This window comes from Oncorhynchus nerka, linkage group LG17 (genome assembly GCF_034236695.1).
Source record: "Oncorhynchus nerka isolate Pitt River linkage group LG17, Oner_Uvic_2.0, whole genome shotgun sequence".
In the NCBI taxonomy this organism is placed as follows: Eukaryota; Metazoa; Chordata; class Actinopteri; order Salmoniformes; family Salmonidae; genus Oncorhynchus; species Oncorhynchus nerka.
The window spans coordinates 12,534,223-12,552,993 of record NC_088412.1 but is presented as its reverse complement, the minus strand read 5'-3'; the positions used below and the strand labels follow the sequence as shown (position 1 = coordinate 12,552,993).

Here is an 18,771-nt window from a genome sequence, read left to right as displayed (position 1 = left end):
AAAATGTCAAGTTGTCTGAATACTTTTTCGATACACTGTTTAAAGTCTAGTGAGTGTGCATAGGCTCAGTGCAGATAGTACCATTGATTGATTAGTTAGCAGTTTGGATATTTAGCAGTCTTATTGCTTGGTTGGCTCGAGTCTTTGGCAATTTTTCGGGCGTTCCTCTGACAACACCTGATATAGAGGTATTGGCTGGCAGGGACCACGGCCCCAATGATGTACTGGACTGTCCGCACCACGCTCTGTAGCGCATTGCGGTGATGCAGCCAGTCACAATGCTCTCGATGGTGCAGCTGTGCAACTTTGTGAGGATCCGGGGGCACATGACAAATCTTTTCAGTCTTCTGAGGGGGAAGAGGCACTGCCGTGCCCTCTTCACGACTGTGCAGGTGTGTGTGGACGATGTTAGGTCCTTAGTGATGTGGACACCAAGGAACTTGAAGCTCTCGACTCGCGCCACAACAGCCCTGTTGATGTTTATGGGGCCGTGCTCTGACCTCTTTCTCCTATAATCCACGATCAGCTCCTTTGTCTGACTGACCAAAGAGAGGTTGTTGAGAGAATGTTGTCCTGGCTAAGACTCTGACCTCCTCCCTGTAGGCTGACTCATCGCCGTCAGTCATCAGGCCTAACACCGTCTTGTTCAACTGGAGTACAGACAACCTGTACAAACTCCCTCTCTGGTCTCCAAAAGAACAACACTTAATTGTGACAGAATTTTTCCCAAAAGGGCCATTTCTTTGCAAAGGGCAATGACAAAAACAGTCATGACAGCGTACTGACAAGAACAGTCATGACAGCGTACTGATAAGAACAGTCATGACAGCGTACTGATAAGAACAGTCATGACAGCGTACTGACAAGAACAGTCATGACAGCGTACTGATAAGAACAGTCATGACAGCGTACTGATAAGAATAGTCATGACAGTATAATATGTAGATGCCACATGAACATCCTATCCTCTGCACACAGTACAATGAATGTCCTAAAAATGGACGCTCTGGAAGCTGGAACCTCTCCAGTTCTGAGGTTTTAGACCTCATCCGGTTCTGGGGTTGTAGACCTCATCCGGTACTGAGGTTGTAGACCTCATCCGGTACTGAGGTTGTAGACCTCATCCGGTTCTGGGGTTGTAGACCTCATCCTGTTCTGAGATTGACTGACTGATGCGTTGTTGGTTCCCTACAGGCCAAGGATGAGTTGAATGAGACAGACGAGAAGCGGGCGTTGGCGGTCAAGGAGCTGAGGGGAATTATCAAGGAGACGGCGGATGCTGGGGACGACCTGGCCAAGGGGGTGCTGGAAACCTTCGGAGAGAAGCCTGACGGCATGCTGGTCCGCTTCATCCGTGCCAGGAAATACGACGTGCCCCGAGCCTTTGACCTCATGAAGGGTGGGTCCCCACAAACTACTGTACTGTATGTAGTGCAGCTCAGTGGTAAAGTTTTCTGTCTATTTCATTAAAGCTGAGGTGATGTGTTAAAATTGTTTTATCTTCCAATGACAGGCTATTTAGCCTGGTCCCAAATACATACATATTTTTTACCTTTATTTAACTAGGCAAGTCAGTTAAGAACAAATTCTTATTTACAATGGCAGCCTAGGAACAGCGGGTTAACTGCCTTGTTCAGGGGCAGAACGACATATTTTTACGTTGCCAGCTCAGGGATTCGATCTAGCAACCTTTGGGTTACTGGCCCAATGCTCTAACCACTAGGCTACCTGCCACCCCAATATGTTGCTGTATAGCCAAGTACTGTTGGAGTTGTCAAGGGAGCACAAAAATATTTGGTACCCGGCTTAAGTCAGCTATGCACATGATCATTTTGAACCTTACCATTGGAAGGAAATGTACAGTTTGATTAAACCCAACATATGTGTGTGTTGAAGTTCCTGTCTGCTTAAGTCATCCTGACTTGGCCAGAGTCTATCTGATGTTGATGACCCTGTGTCCGTGTTCAGGTTATGTGCGCTTCAGGAGAGACTATCCTGAGCTGTTCGAGAACCTGACTCCCGAGGCTGTCCGCAGCACCATCGAGGCCGGCTACCCAGGCATCCTGTCCAGCAGAGACAAGTACGGCCGCATCGTGCTGCTCTTCAACATCGAGAACTGGGACTACGAAGAGATCACCTTCGACGAGGTGTCTAGCGGGGACCTGGGTCCCCACAAGGCACCCATTTGAGATATATTGGTGGTCTCCACAAGGCACCCATTTGAGATATATTGGTGGTCTCCACAAGGCACCCATTTGAGATATATTGGTAGTCCCCACAAGGCACCCATTTGAGATATATTGGTGGTCCCCACAAGGCACCCATTTGAGATACATTGGTGGTCCCCACAAGGCACCCATTTGAGATATATTGGTGGTTTCCACAAGGCACCCATTTGAGATATATTGGTGGTCCCCACAAGGCACCCATTTGAGATATATTGGTGGTCTCCACAAGGCACCCATCTGAGATATATTGGTGGTCTCCACAAGGCACCCATCTGAGATATATTGGTGGTCCCCACAAGGCACTAAAACATGACAGGAGCAATGTTTTCATAGACATACAGCAGCAATGGGAGTTATTGATAATTGTAATCAGGTGGACAAGCCCTTGATAATAATAACTTGAATTTAAATGTAAATATCTGTGGTTATCAAAAGGCCTAGCTCACGTTCAGTGAAGGAGGGGGAACGTGCTCAGAATATATATATTTTTACAACTCTAAATGCATTTGTGTAGACAAGTAAAACGGGTGCTTGGAACCAAAAATAGATCACATAAAAATGTTTTAAAAAAAAAAGAAAAGGCCAACAATCACTTGATTATGATTTTCAATAATAGAAGCTTTGTTTTAATTGTCTTTCTGGCCTGAAACGTATGCCCCAGTGTGTGGTCTATTAAGTCATTTTGCTATGAAAGACAATTAAAACAAAGCTTCTATTATTGAAAATCATAATCAAGAGAGTGGTTTGGTTTTTCTAAATTCTTCTGAAATGTTGACAACTGTGTGTATGTGTGTGACTGTGTGTGTGTGTTGTGTCACTATGTGTGTGTGTTGTGTCACTGTGTGTGTGTCACTATGTTGTGTGACTGTGTGTGTGTGTGTGTGTGTGTGTGTGTGTGTGTGTGTGTGACTGTGTGTGTGTGTGTTGTGTGACTGTGTGTGTGTGTGTTGTGTGTGTGTGTGTGTGTGTGTGTGTGTGTGTTCACCAGATCCTCCGTGCCTACTGTGTAATCCTGGAGAAGTTGCTAGAGAACGAGGAGACTCAGATCAACGGATTCTGCATCATTGAGAACTTCAAGGGCTTCACCATGCAGCAGGCCTCCGGCATCAAACCCACGGAGCTCAAGAAGATGGTGGACATGTTGCAGGTCACTTTCACAAACCCATTCCGAGGGAATACTGAGCAGAACATTACCTTATTAGGATACAAAACAATGGATTTTTAATCCATTTAATCATTTTTAAACCAATGGATTGTCTTCCCAATGATGGCCTGAATTCTATTTTTATGGGCCTGAAAGCTTTACCTGCACCAATGGTGGTAGGATCTGATTCTACTCACGCAGCACATTAATTCACTCTCTGGTAAAAGTGGTCGTTGCTGTTTTTTTTTCTTTATGGCAAAGTTCAACAGTTCAACTTTCCCTTTCCGTTCTTGGCGTGATTAGGATGCTTATGGCCATAGTGGTGGTGAGATCTGTAACTCTTCTGACCCTCTCTTCCACTTGTGTGTTTCAGGACTCCTTCCCTGCCCGTTTCAAAGCGGTCCATTTCATCCACCAGCCCTGGTACTTCACCACCACCTACAACGTGGTCAAGCCACTCATGAAGGGCAAGCTGCTGGAGAGAGTGAGTGAAACAGGCCCTGAGAGAGAACATGAAAGAATGAATTAATCCTTTATATATATATATATATATATAGAGAGAGAGAGAGAGAGAGGCAAGTCAGTTAAGAACAAATTCTTATTTACAATGACGGCCTAGGAACAGTGGGTTTAACTGCCTTGTTCAGGGGCAGAACGACAGACTTTTACATTGTCAGCGCGGGGATTCAATCAAGCAACCTTTCGGTTACTGGCCCAACGCCCTAACCACTAGGTTACCTGACTTATGTCACTAAATAACAAGGTGAATGGGTTCTTAATCAACCGGTAATATACAGGTAAGGGTAAATACAAATAACAAATCATATTTGGTGAGAACATTTTAGTTCACAGGTCCAACATTCTGTCTGCCAATCAGGTGTTTGTCCACGGAGACGAGCTGGACAACTACTACAAGGAGTTTGACGCGGACATCCTGCCTTCCGAGTTCAACGGCAAGAACTCCAAGTACGACGGCAAAGCCATAGCAGCCAAGCTGTTCGACTGAACACGCCCTTCTCACCCTCCGCCACTCTTCCAACCCGACTGGGACCTCCACACAAACACAGACAGAAACTGTGAAAACATAGGAGTGTGGATTTATTAGAAAATTAATGTAAAAGATGAGTGTGGTATTGTACTGTTGTTGTTTTCCAAGAGTTATTAAGTATTAAACACCCAACAAAGCACTCCCAACAGCACAGAGAGGACTATATAGCCTTGGCTCGGGCCTTACCTGAGATACTTAACAGCCCTAACCATGGAGCTGTTCTCTGTGTAACCCATCTCTGCAACCTGGACTCAGGGGTAGAGGTAACACATAGGAAATGTAAAAACGCGACACTCCAATTCGTATGGTATGTATTCATTTGTGGATGTCCATCATACATTTCGTATGATATGTTACAAATTCCAATTTGTTGTGGCTATCGTTAGCTAGGTGGCGAACGTTAGCTAGGCTTGGGGTTAGTGTTAGGATTTAGGTTAAAGGGTTAAGGTCAGGGTTAGGGGAAGGGTTAGCTAATATGCTGAGTAGTTGCAAAGTAGCTAAAGAGGGGTAAGTAGCTGCAAACATGCTAATTAGCTAACATGCTAAAGTTGTCCGTGATGAGATTGAAACACACAACCTTTGGGTTGCTAGACGTTCACGTCATACGCCACCCATCCACTCTGACCAATCACCCTACAGTAACCGTCTGTCTTATGTAACCATACCAAACATAACATATCATACCAATTTGAGCATCTCAGATTTACATTTACTCTGTTACATCTAATCTATGAGACCAGGCTGATCTTTGACACATACAGCTAGCACTAGTTAAACCTGATAGGACCCAGTTCTCTATCCACCTCCCTTTTCTCCTCAGGGTGATACAAGGCCATGAGTCAAACAAGTTCCTGTCTCTGTTTGTTTTTGACCGTGCTAAGAGATGAATATCAGCAGTTTTATCCTCTGTGGATCAATGCATGTCACCACATTGTGGACAATAAACTGTATGGAAAGAACCATGAATGATGATCATTTCTGTTCACCTTGGTTTGCAGGATATTTGCACACAAACACAGGTTAGCAAGGAATACACAATAAAATCCCCTCCCCCACACATAACTGTATTGTGTTGTGCTCACCCTAATTTAACCCTAACCAAAAAACACACGCGATGACTTATTACATCATGCCAAGTTGGGATTCTACATTCTAAGGACATCATTGTACATCTATAAGGGTTGTAAACAAAACAAAGGAAAAAGACAAACAAAGGAATAATTCCATAGGGAAAGATGAGGGGGCGGGGCTAGTTATGTTATGACCTTAGTTCTCTCATCAAGGCTCTCAGGCCCGCAACTCATCTCCCATCAACCCAATAAACACACAGCTACTTGTGGTCCATTTTCTACCATCGAATAGAATACAGACAAGCAAAATATTTTTATTTTTTATTTATTTAACCTTTATTTAACTAGGTGTGTTAGTAACAAATTCTAATTTTCAATGACGGCCTACCCCGGCCAAACCCTTAACCCGGACGACACTGGGCCAATTGTGCCCCGCCCTATGGGACTCCCAATCATGGCCGGATGTGATACAGCCTGGAATCAAACCAGGGTCTGTAGTGACAATATAAAAGAAGACGGCGGCCGGAATTCAATCAAAGGCACATTGTCGACAAAACGCACCGCACTGGTCGACAGCACGCCTTTTTAAATGCAATAACCCTGACAAGTGAGGAGATCACATTCACGTTAAACGCTGCGGATATCTGCTCAAGAGCAAAATACCTTTAAAAGTAAAGTGCAGTGCTTTTGTTTACAATGCGCCTTTCATTGAATAGCGCATTTGGAGCTGAAGCGTCGAGGAATGAGATTACTTTCTAATCAATACAATTTGACCACTAGGGGGCAACATTTACTAAAGTAGGATATTCACTCAATGTGAGAATTCATCCGTTATGAGAACAAGGACAACCAACATCTGCTGCAGCAAATAAACAGTTAGAAATACTGTAACCATGATAAATATTTAAACCTTAAAGGGAAATTTCCCCCTGGGCTCTGCCATGGCATGAAGTCATTATTATTATTGAGAAAATATGTATCTTAATTGATAAATATTTGTATAATAAATACAAGTTTGAAAATATTGCTAAACAAATCATTTTTTTCTCTGCACATCAGGGGTCTGGAAAAATACTTTAAAAGTTTTACACAGATAGTATTTCCTATGATATAATACTATTTACATGAACTATTGCCATTTACATCCAGACACAAGATTATTAACTCAAACATTACAATAAAGCTTCACTTCTCATTCATTTAAACCCACCAAGATTAGACTGGACCAAGGAATCAGGAATTATCATAGATATTCGTTTAGTGAATCAATTAACCCCAGGGATAAACTGGGACCCAAAATATGCCAGGGCAATTCTTACACACCGCCCCAAGATTAAAATAGAATAATGTAAAAGATAACTAATGTAAAATATACTGTGTCTGTAAAATGTATATAGTATGTATAAACTGGAAGTAGTTCTTAGAAGGGGTCATCAAAGAGCTTTACTGGAGAGCTCCCTACTGGAAGCTCCCTTCTGGAGAGCTCCTTACTAGAAGATCCCTTCTGGAGAGCTCCCTACTGGAAGATCCCTTCTGGAGAGCTCCTTACTAGAAGATCCCTTCTGGAGAGCTCCCTACTGGAAGATCCCTTCTCGAGAGCTCCTTACTAGAAGATCCCTTCTCGAGAGCTCCTTACTAGAAGATCCCTTCTGGAGAGCTCCCTACTAGGAGATCCCTTCTGGAGAGCTCCTTACTAGAAGATCCCTTCTGGAGAGCTCCTTACTAGAAGATCCCTTCTGGAGAGCTCCCTACTAGAAGATCCCTTCTGGAGAGCTCCTTACTAGAAGATCCCTTCTGGAGAGCTCCCTACTAGGAGATCCCTTCTGGAGAGCTCCTTACTAGAAGATCCCTACTGGAGAGCTCCCTTCTGGAGAGCTCCTTACTAGAAGATCCCTTCTGGAGAGCTCCCTACTAGAAGATCCCTTCTGGAGAGCTCCTTACTAGAAGATCCCTTCTGGAGAGCTCCCTACTAGAAGATCCCTTCTGAGCCCCTTACTAGAAGATCCCTTCTGGAGAGCTCCTTACTAGAAGATCCCTTCTGGAGAGCTCCTTACTAGAAGATCCCTACTGGAGAGCTCCCTACTGGAAGATCCCTTCTGGAGAGCTCCCTACTGGAAGATCCCTTCTGGAAGATCCCTTCTGGAGAGCTCCCTACTAGAAGATCCCTTCTGGAGAGCTCCTTACTAGAAGATCCCTTCTGGAGAGCTCCTTACTAGAAGATCCCTTCTGGAGATCTCCCTACTGGAAGATCCCTTCTGGAGAGCTCCTTACTAGAAGATCCCTTCTGGAGAGCTCCCTACTAGAAGATCCCTTCTGGAGAGCTCCTTACTAGAAGATCCCTTCTGGAGAGCTCCCTACTAGAAGATCCCTTCTGGAGAGCTCCTTACTAGAAGATCCCTACTGGAAGATCCCTTCTGGAGAGCTCCCTGCTGGAAAATGCACTGTATCCCAGAGATCCATTTGTAGATCCGAACTCCACCAGTTACTAAGTTACAGTAAATGGTGATGTCCTTCGATGTGACGTCGGTAAATGTGGTGACAGTGAATATAATGTATGTGTCCGTCAATCAAAAGGACAATTTAATGAATGGCTACAGTGGGTTATTGCTTATAACCACCTAGCCTCACCAACATTGTTTTTAGAATGAGTTTATCTGAGAGTCCTAAAGCTGGTATCGTATCTCATGTACAGTACCAGTCAGAAGTTTGGACACACCTACTCATTCAAGGGTTTTTCTTAATTTTTGACTATTTTCTACATTGTAGTATAATAGTGAAGACATCAAAACTATGAAATAACACATATGAAATCATGTAGCAACCAAGAAAAGTGTTAAACAAATCATAATATATGTTATATATGTTATATTTGATATTCTTCAATAGTAGCCACCCTTGGCCTTGATGACTGCTTTCCACACTCCTGGCATTCTCTCAACCAGCTTCATTAGGTAGTCACTTGGAATGCCCCTAAAGCTGGCATTGACTATCATGTATCTCAAAGTGAGCAGAACACAGTCTTTAAGTTGACCTAAAATATTTTTTTTAAAGAGAGATCATAGTGATTTATGTTTACTTACAACTCACTCACTCTATCAACACAAATCACCTCTGACACCACGGATAGATCTCAGCCCGTACAACACCCATACTCAGTCTTATAGCGAGAGAGAGAGACACAGAGAGAGAGACACAGAGAGAGAGACACAGAGAGAGAGACACAGAGAGAGAGAGAGAGAGAGAGAGACACACAGAGAGAGAGACACAGAGAGAGAGACAGAGAGAGAGAGACACAGAGAGAGAGAGAGAGAGAGAGAGAGAGAGAGAGTACAGTAGTTAGTTATCCAGTTTATCCGGTGGCAATGTTAAGCCACATTCCTGGCTTATCAGGTACAAAACACATTCAAAAAGCTTTGCATAAACAATATATATATATATATTTTTTTTAAATAATGAAAATATGATCACTTTTCCATTAGCTTTTTTGTTCTAACCAGGTGGACAGTAAAGTATCTAAGTATCTTATTCTATTCTGTTCCCTCCATTCCATGCTATTATATTATCTCCTATTCTAATGTGTGAAGTGAAATATCATTCCACCAAATCTCCGGCAGGTAAACCCCCCTTACTATAGACAGATGTTTTTATTTAACCTTTATTTATTTAGTCAGTTAAGAACAAAGTATTATTTTACAATGACAGCCCACGCCAATTGTGCACCGCCATATGGGAGATCACGGCCGGTTGTAATACAGCCCGGGATCGAACCAGGGTCTGTAGTGAAACCTCTAGCACTGACATGCAGTGCCTTAGACCGCTGTGCAATAGTATACCTAATTATGCATCAACAGTACATTTACAATCAATTTACCATTCTCACTCTGACAGTTGCTGCCCACGCCTTTTCACAGCGCTATATTTACATTCAACCGTTTTTTAAATCACACCCCCGGGGAGCGCTTACAATTATAAAACATAATGTAATTGGATGGAAGCAGAGATGCACGTGCTCACTCTGACGCCTGCTAGCGCACATTGGGCGATTTCGTTTTCCATGGCCCGGTGCCCCGGGTGAGCGGTCCATGCCCTTAAGTAAATGACCACCTACCCGGAGCACCGGGCCATGAAAAAAGGAACTCGCCCAATCTCAACACTACACCGAGCAGCTGTGTTTTTGTCAGAGCTGAGGAGTCGTCCATACGTCCGCAAGAGTTAAAAGAAAGAGTCCACAATGAAGACCCAAACTTGTTTCGCCTTCTCCATACAACTATTTGCTCTTTGTTTTCTGGTTGGTGCCATTTACATAGTGAATGGTAAGTATTTTTTGTTTGTTTATAGTTAATTAACCTTTATAATGCGTTTAGCATGCCGTGTGTCGGTTGACATCAGTCGATGGTGTCATCAGTGTTTTTCTTCGGAAAGTGGTGCAATTTATATATTTCGACAGTGTGTGGGTAATAGGTAGACATTCCAAGCCTGGCATAAGTGGCAATACCAATTCAGTTCCTTTCCCAAAGTAACAACCGCGCATTCCTGTGTTGGGAATTGGAGAGTTATTTGAGTGAGTCATTGGAACACATTACCGCATCGAATCGAGCACGTTTTCCTTTGAATATGTAAAAAAATATATATATATTGCTTTATTTGCACTAACAATATGCAATGGGCAGTTTAACACACTTGTTATCTACAGTAGTGGTTGGTTAAGTCTGACGTGGCTAATCTAATTTGTATCACTCCCGCGGTAGCAATTGTGCTTAAACTACTATCAACCAACTACTATTCTATGTAGGTTTAAAGATAACATAAGCCTTTCTTGGTTACAGTGCCTCACAAACCAGGAAACCTATTCTGGTTAGCTATTCAAAAAATCTTAAGGCATGAGTAGTTAAGTATAAAAACATCCTTTATGAAAGAACTCACACACCTAAGGGCATTCTGTTCAAAGTGCTGCTCACAGTAGTGTCCATTATGTTTGTCCAACTCTCATCCGCATGTCGTTGGCACTGCTTTGTTTGCGCCCAGGAGATGTGGGCGACTAGAAAGGACATACAAGACTGTTGCCTTCATCCTCAACTGTCGTCAGAAAAGTGGACATTTTGTGACCAGCGCTATCCTACTTTTCAGTTTGATATGCCTAAGCAACCGAGTCTCCGATTTCAAAGTTTATCTCACCATACAACTCTAGGCACAAGGACACATTTTAACAATTTACACTGAACATTTTACAAAAACACATTTACTGGACGAACTGAAAATGGAAAGTTTTCTTGAATTTGTCCACGTTTCCCAAAAACTCTTAAATATCTTCTCTTATTTAAGATTTCTGCAGAAAGAATGGGGTGTCAGCGACGACATGACACTCTGACTTTGAACAAATCTATTTTGGTTATTGAGCTACAGTAAGTGAAGTGGCTTTACACCCGATAACTGCATTTCATTATGGGTCCCTGATCTGTACTACACAGAAATGCATAATTATGGAAATGAATGTCATTCTCTTCATGGTGATGTATTCTAAATAGGTTCTAACAGGTATAAATATGCAATATCCTCTTTTGCTTATTTGGGTCTTCTACACACTGACTAGGCTAGGTGGTATACCGTATCCTGGGGTATTTGGTAAACGCCAAGGGATGTTTTTTACATTTTTAATGCTGTTTAAAAAATAAAAAAAATCAATAAATGTGAATATCTGTAGCTACTTTTAAAGTTAACACCTGCAGTTAACTTGTGCAATACGTTAAGAGATAAAGTAGATTGAGTTCTTCATTACACCTTATTTTACATTATAATGCTCACCGTAGTCCTCCAGAGCAGTTGAGCCAGTCACGTGTTTGTTTGTAAATAGCACACGGGGGAACGTGGTGATGGTGAGTCCATAGCTTTCTGTATATATCAGCTAGTTTCTTTTGTGTGTGGCCCATGGGAGGTGATAAAGTTACACACGTATACAATATATTACTAAATGTTTGCCATCAGATATCTTATAATGGCTTTAATGCCAGAAGTCAAAGAGCTCTGGTTGAGTTCTGTACAGTTGCCATTTTTTTCCCTGTGCATCCTACTAGCGTTTTTTCCCCCTCGTCCGTTGTTCTCCCATCTGCTCCGTGTGCTGCTGTTTCTTTAGGAAAAACACAGCTACTGAACTGAAATTTCCCTTGTTCACGTTCGCTCGTAAATGTCCACACTCATCGGAAATGACATTCGGTAGCTACTAGCTACGCTTGTTTAACTGTATGAGCTGGATTTGCCTGTCTTTGCAATTATTTTGTTATATTTTGCTCGTTAGCATTTAGCTAACAGCGTCTGTGATTTCATTGTTTGTGCTAATTTTGTTAGCATTCTGGTAAGAGGCCAAATGGACTTGTCTTGCGTTTTAGTGCCCCCTTGTGTGCTATGTTGGTAATTCCGTAAATCCCAGGATGAAAGAAGGACGGTGTGACAATATTAAAATCTGGATACCGCCCAAGCCTAACACTGACTATTCTTTTAATGACCTCTGCCCCCAAGCAAGACCAAATTTGGTTGGTCCAGACCGGATCATATCTGAACCAATCATAGATGTAACTTGCATGAAAATGACTTTCTGACTATTAGAAATGTACAATATCTGAAAGTGGAATTAGACTCTTGGATGAACATGGATTGAACGCTTCACGGTAGTGTGTCTTTTCCGTTTGGTTTGTAGGTTACTGCAGCTTGTTTGGCCCGTTGTGTCAAGTCACACCGGTTCACAGTGACCTTGTGCAGAAAAGTAGTCCCATCACAACTATTTTCCCACTGATCTTTGTCGATAGCACCTGCTAAATTCTGTGCAGCAATGTTGAGAGCAGTAGCAACACTTTTGCATATCTCCATGGCTAACGTTATCTTTCAAAAAAGCAGCGGTAGCAAGGATTATCTACACATACTGAGCAGCTCATGTTATAAACAGAAGCGTGCTACATGGCAGACCAATCCGAACTCCTCTCTCAGCATGTCCAGCCCATTCATTATCTCAGCTAATCATGGCTAGTGGGAAGGTTCCTGTTTTTTGTGGCTAAACCAATTAGGCTTGTAGTTAAATAATGCTTTTATTTGTATTTACAGATGGCATACATGTTTGTTATTAAGCCACATTAAAGTTCACATGTTCCAGAACGCATTTCTGCCAAAAACACATTTTGATTAAAAAACATTCAAATGTCTCCTGTGAAGTAGTGATGTGTGACATTCACCAAGATCCTTGAAACGGGTCACACATTGGGTTTGCTTTTCTCAGATTTTAATTTAAGCTCTGGTTTAATGCTACACACGTTTGTATAGACTGTATAATTTTGTGAAATCCGCAAAACAATGGCCGCCCCCATGCGCATTTGTTTTTGTTTAGAGGAAATGAGCATCCAGCATCGTTGTAATTTTATTTTTTAAAATCATAGTACTCTGCTGTGTTCTTGTGCATTCAATGATGGGGGAAAAAAACTGTTAGTTGTGTGAAGTAATGTCTTTGTAATATCGCAAACGGACGTGGCAGTTTCACCGCTACGGATTGCAGCTTTAAAGGAGAAAGTCCCTGCCCTAAAATACAGTCACTCAATTCTCTTCTCAAGGGCATTAGACGCCATGGTAAATAGGTGTGGCGGCTGCAGAAACCCAAACATTGAGTCACTTCTCTGGATGTTGCCGGCAGATGCAGACTTCAGAGTTCAGCCAAAAATCTGGGAACTTCCTGCCACAAATGACCACTCCAAGCCATGCAGAAAGTATTCATCATACCCTTTGGCCTATTCCACATTGTATTGTGTTACAGCCTGAATTCAAAATCAATTCCATTATTGCACATTTATTGAAAATGAAATACAGAAATGGAATTTACATAAGTGCAGCAGTGAGTGTTTTTGGGTAAGTCTTTAAGAGCAGCAGTGAGTGTTTCTGGGTAAGTCTTTAAGAGCAGCAGTGAGTGTTTCTGGGTAAGTCTTTAAGAGCTTTCCACACCTGGATTGTGCAACATTTTCCCATTTATTATTTTCTAAGTTCTTCCAGCTCTGGTTGTTGATCATTGCTAGACTACAATTTTCAGTTCCTGCCATAGTTTTGACATCAATCTACTTGCAAATCTAACTCTGCCAATCTGGAACATTCAATGTATTCTTAGTAATCAACTCCAGTGTAGATTTGGCCTTGTTTTAGGTTATTGTCCTGCTGAAAGGTGAATTCATCTTGTCTGGTGGAACCAGCTTTTGCTCCTGGATTTTGCCAGTGCTTAGCTTTTTTTTTTTTTTTTCATCCTGGAAAAACTCCCCAGTCCTTAACGATTACAAGCATACCCATAACATGATGCATCCACCATTATGCTTGAAAACATGGAGAGTGGTACTCAGTTGGATTTGCCCCAAACATACAATACTTTGTATTCAGGACAAAGAGTGAATTGCTTTGTCACATTTTTTTGAAGCATTACTTCAGTGGCTTATGGCAAACAGGATGCATGTTTTGGAATTTTTGCATTCTGTACAGACTTCCTCCTTTTCACTTTCATTTAGGTTGGTATTGTGGAGTAACTACAATGTTGTTGTTCCATCCTCAGTTCTCCTATCACAGCCATTAAACTAACTGTTTTAAAGTCACCATTGGCTTCATGGTGAAATCCCTGAGCGGTTTCCTTCCTCCCCGGCAACTGAATTAGGAAGGACGCCTGCATTGTTGTAGTGACGGGGGGTATTCATACACCATCCAAAGCGTAATGAATAACTTCACCATGCTAAAAGGCTTCTTCAGTGTTGTTTATCTTTACCCATCCACCGATAGGTGCCCTTCTTTGCGAGGCATTGGAAAACCTCTCTGGTCTTTGTAGTTAAATCTGTGTTTTGAAATTCACTGCTTGACTGAGAGCCCTTACAGACACTTGTATGTGTGGGGTACAGAGATGAGGTAGACACTATTATTGCACACAGTGAGTCCATACAACTTGTTAAGATAATTTTTACTCCTGAACTTATTTATGCTTACCATAACAAAGGGTTTGAATACTTATTGACTTATTTCAGCTTTTAATTTTTAATTAAATTGTAAACATTTCTAAAAACATAATTCCACCTCGACATTATGGGGTATTGTGGGTAGGCCAGTATATTAAAAAAATAAAGTCAGCCTGTAACAATATGTGGAAAAAGTCGAGCGGTGTGAATATTTCTGAAGGCACTATACCTGTCCCTACACTTTCCTTACTGAACCCTTTCCATGTTACTGAACCACCAGCAGCCCTGCTGCACCAGGGAGCCAAGGAAAGGCCACTGTTTTGGTCTTCATCCTGCCCCAGCAGTGTCATATAAAATGACTTCAAGACCAGGGAAGAACTGAAGGGTCTGGGAATGAAGGCAGGGAGTTTGTTATAGGAAGCTTTGACTGGGAAGGCTCAGTGTAAGATTCAGTGCCTGATTTGACAGGAGCTGAGCTTTACTGGGCTGGCCTGGTTATGCATCTACAATAGTTGCTGCAAAGGACAATATCAGAGTGAGTATACTTTGGGTTGGTTCCATGGTAGGAATCAGGGTCACTGGTCCCATGTCTTCAGACTTGTGGAGAGGGAAGTGCAAAGCCATGTTTTGTGTCATGCTGAGGCGTAGGTCTTCTCACAACAAGACCACTCCAGTCAGCTGAGAGAGACACGAGGCTAAATATAGCTGGACTGCAGGGCCAATTGCTGGATTTCTAGTGTGTGTTTGTCCTATGAACCATTCAAAAGGCTGCTGCCTGCCATAGCCCTTGCCATCTGCAGTGCCACAGTATGGTCCAGCCTTTGGGGACCTGTCTCATTTTGTTCTGACGACTTTACTTTTAATGTCAACCGATTGGGTCTCATATTAATTTTGAATAACGACCGGCTAATGAATCTTTCATCGCAGTATGGAACATTCTAATTCGGGCTTCAATCATTGTCGCTCGTCCCACATTCCAATCTGCTGTGTTAAATATTTTAAACGCCATCCCATGATGTAGCCAAACTCCATTCAAACTTCGCAGTGTTATTTTGTGGCCACCAATGAGGCTCACTTGATTTAAAACCTTCCACAGTTGAGATGTTTTTGCAAGATAAGTTTCTGCTTGTTATACACCACCTGAAGTGTAACACAGAAAAATGGTAGTCATGCAGAGACCGACAGGTTGTTAATTGAATCTCCGAGCTGACAAGGTAAATCTGTTCAGCCAAAGAAGGCAGTTAACCCACTGATCCCCGGTACGCCATCATTGTAAGTAAGAATGTGTACTTAATGGACTTGCCTAGTTAAAATGATAATATACTAGTGTATTGCATGAAACTCATAGAAGCTACTGTAGCCTAAGTTCAGGTATATTCCCTTCGTTTCATTGTGCTTTCTTCTTCTTTGGTGCTTAATGAATATCGACCCCCCCCCCGGTTCCCATTTGGTGCCTATGGCACTAAGTCATTAGACTTTGGCTGGTGCTCTACATGTGACAAATATCCTACAAATCACATTGGCTATGATGGCCTGTCTGTAAACGATCAACTGTGTCCAGTAGAAGCTCCCGCTAGCAAACTTGCAACATTCTATAAAATATTCTGGGCACACAGTTACTTGCTCCAGTGAACTCGGGACAGACACACCTGTAGGTTACTTGCTCCAGTGAACTCGGGACAGACACAGCTGTAGGTTACCTGTGCAAGCGATAAGAAGTAGGGCCGGCAGGTAGCTTAGCGGTTAAGAGCTTTAGGCCAGTTACTAAAAGGTCACTGGTTCGAATCCCCGAGCTGACAAGGTGAAAAAAAATTTCTGTGCCCTTGAGCAAAGCACTTAACCCTAAATTGCCCCTGTTAATTAAGTCACTCTGGATAAGAACTTCTGCTAAATTAATCAAATGTAAATGTGAAAACATAATCGGTTATTAATGACTCATTACAAATATTTGTCCAATACATTGAGGAAATATTATTCGAACAGACTTTGTTACTTGCTGTTTGAGGTGAAGAAAAATGACTTTGAGAAGCTCCACAGCTCATTAGTGGTGGACAATCAGAAATACTATCAGACATCCCGAAATTGGCACATTTATAGACATAGACATGTGCATAGGCCAGGTAGCCTAGGCCTACTTCTAGATGTGTAATTAGGTGGGCACCCTTACTCAACATTCACCGTTGTCGGCGCCTGTTGGTCACCCTTGTCGGTGCGTGCCTGTTGGGTGACTCCTCATTTCCTGGACCTCTTAATCCCAAAACCTCAGTTGGGAAATGTATTTCCTCCGACTACAACGGAGGAGGCGTTTACTTACATGGTCAACTTGTGTCCTAACTCTAATCCAATCTCTCTGTCTGTCTGTAGACCTCCTGATTAGATGGTGAGTCATGTGGCTGAAGCCTTTCTGTGGTATTTGGACCCGCAGGGACATGGGAAAGGCAGGTTTTCTTTTTGGATCAAGAAGGGGCTTAGATGGTGGCAGGGTGCATGGTAATGACCGCGGTCAGTTTGTTGGCACGGCAACATTTTAGAGAGTTTGAGGCCCCGATCTTGGTGGTAGAGAACCGTTTGTATTTTTAAGCCAATTTAATGCGATCCTACATATTCTGCAGTTTTAAATTTGCAGTTTTAAAGGTCATTTCCTGCGAATTTATGCATTTTGACATGTTATTTTGCTGAAACATAAGAACAAAATGAATGTGGCTATATTCATTGTTTTTGGATATTTCAATTCTCCCAGACTGTATTTTATTTTGGTGATTGTTAGTTCTCAAAGATTATATTATTTATAATTATAAACTGAGTGCTTCGAGCCCTGAAAGCTGATTCGCTGACAGCCATGGAATATCAGACCGTATACCACGGGTATGACAAAATATTTATTTATGCTGCTCTAATTACGTTGGTAACTAGTTTATAATAGCAACAAGGCACCTCTGTGTTTTTGTGTTTTTGTGTGTATATGGCCAATATACCACGGCTAAGGGTTGTATATCCAGGCACTCCGTGTTGCGTCGGGCTTAAGAACTTAGCCGTGTTATATTGGCCATATACCACATGCCCCCTCGGGCCGTTACTCACTAGAGTTTTACAATAACAGTAACAAACTGCCATGTGGGCCTGTCAACCCTGGCTGCCACACTGAGCTGAATGACTGGCGTATAATGAGGGGACATGCCTTCTCATACACCAGTATACTAAACATTAGGAACACCTTGGCAATGTTGAGTTGCACCCTGCCTTTTGCCCTCGGAACAGCTTCAATTCATCGGGGCATGGACTCTACCAGGTGTCGAAAGCGTTCCACAGGGATGCTGGCCCATGTTGACTCCCACAGTTGGATGTCCTTTGGTTGGTGGACCATTTCTTGATACACACGGGAAACTTGTGTGTGTGGAAAAACCTTTCAGCATTGCAGTTCTTGAAACAAAGCTTGGAGCTTACGAACATACCCTCTTCAATGTTTAGTCTTGGCCATTCACCCTCTGAATGGCACACATACACAATCCATGTCTCAATTGTCTCAATGCTTAAAAATCCTTCTTTTACCTGTCTCCTCCTCCTTCATCTACACTGATTGAAGTGGATTTAACAGGTGACATCAAAAAGAGATCATAGCTTTCACTTGAATTCACCTGGTCAGACATTCTTAATGTTTTGTCCACTCAGAGTATATCAAGTACACACTAGTTACATTTAGTGGTAGTAGTGGGGTCCTGGTGTGGTGGGATCCTGTTGTTAATGTGAGCAGAGGTCAACACTTAAAACCGCCACTGTAGACACTTATCAGGGCATGTTTAATTCAACTGCTATTAACTCTTAATCATTGACCTCCTTTTTATATTCTCTCACAGAGACTGAATATTAATCGGTGAGGGTGATACAAGTGTCTCTAGCCTACAGTCTCCTCAGACTTAACACTTGACTCAAATTTCAGCTGTTGAGAGAGAGACGACTAATCAACCAGATCGATCAGCTGATCAAACATGTCGATACCCTCCATTGCTGCCAATGAGTCAGCAAAGTATTTCTAACCTATGCTCGGTCTCCATTCCCATTTATTACTGAGGATAGAAAGATGATGAATGAAAGATGTTCGACTCCCGATGCCTCCCCATGAGTTGGGGCCAATTTAATTTCTTGTCCATTCAGGAAGTATACGGAAATTCCAATTCCATGACCAACTGTCGATGAGTCAGAAAATCCCTGTCTAAACTCCACCCTGTCTAAACTCCTTCTCCATTCCTATTCATTACTGAGGAGAGAAAGATGATGAATTGCTGTGGCTGGACTCCCCATGCCTAAATAAAGGTTAAATAAA

At 42.3% G+C, this 18,771-nt stretch overlaps 2 protein-coding genes across 3 annotated transcripts in view; both read left to right on the top strand.

Annotated features, from left to right (window-relative positions):
* Nucleotides 1–5,386, top strand: part of LOC115145429 (retinaldehyde-binding protein 1-like) — a 16,953-nt gene extending 11,567 nt beyond the window's left edge. Inside the window, 5 exon segments of the mRNA XM_029686961.2 lie at nt 1,195–1,399; nt 1,969–2,147; nt 3,217–3,375; nt 3,746–3,856; nt 4,250–5,386. Of these exon segments, the coding sequence (XP_029542821.2) occupies nt 1,195–1,399; nt 1,969–2,147; nt 3,217–3,375; nt 3,746–3,856; nt 4,250–4,378 (783 nt within the window). The 3' untranslated portion in view covers nt 4,379–5,386.
* A 4,258-nt stretch (nt 5,387–9,644) lies between these two features.
* Nucleotides 9,645–18,771, top strand: part of LOC115144702 (EGF-like repeat and discoidin I-like domain-containing protein 3) — a 44,755-nt gene continuing 35,628 nt past the window's right edge. For both annotated transcript variants that reach the window (XM_029685729.2, XM_029685728.2), the window contains exon 1: nt 9,645–9,803. In XM_029685729.2, the coding sequence (XP_029541589.1) occupies nt 9,722–9,803 (82 nt within the window). In that variant the 5' untranslated portion in view covers nt 9,645–9,721. The remainder of the gene's footprint in view (nt 9,804–18,771) is intronic.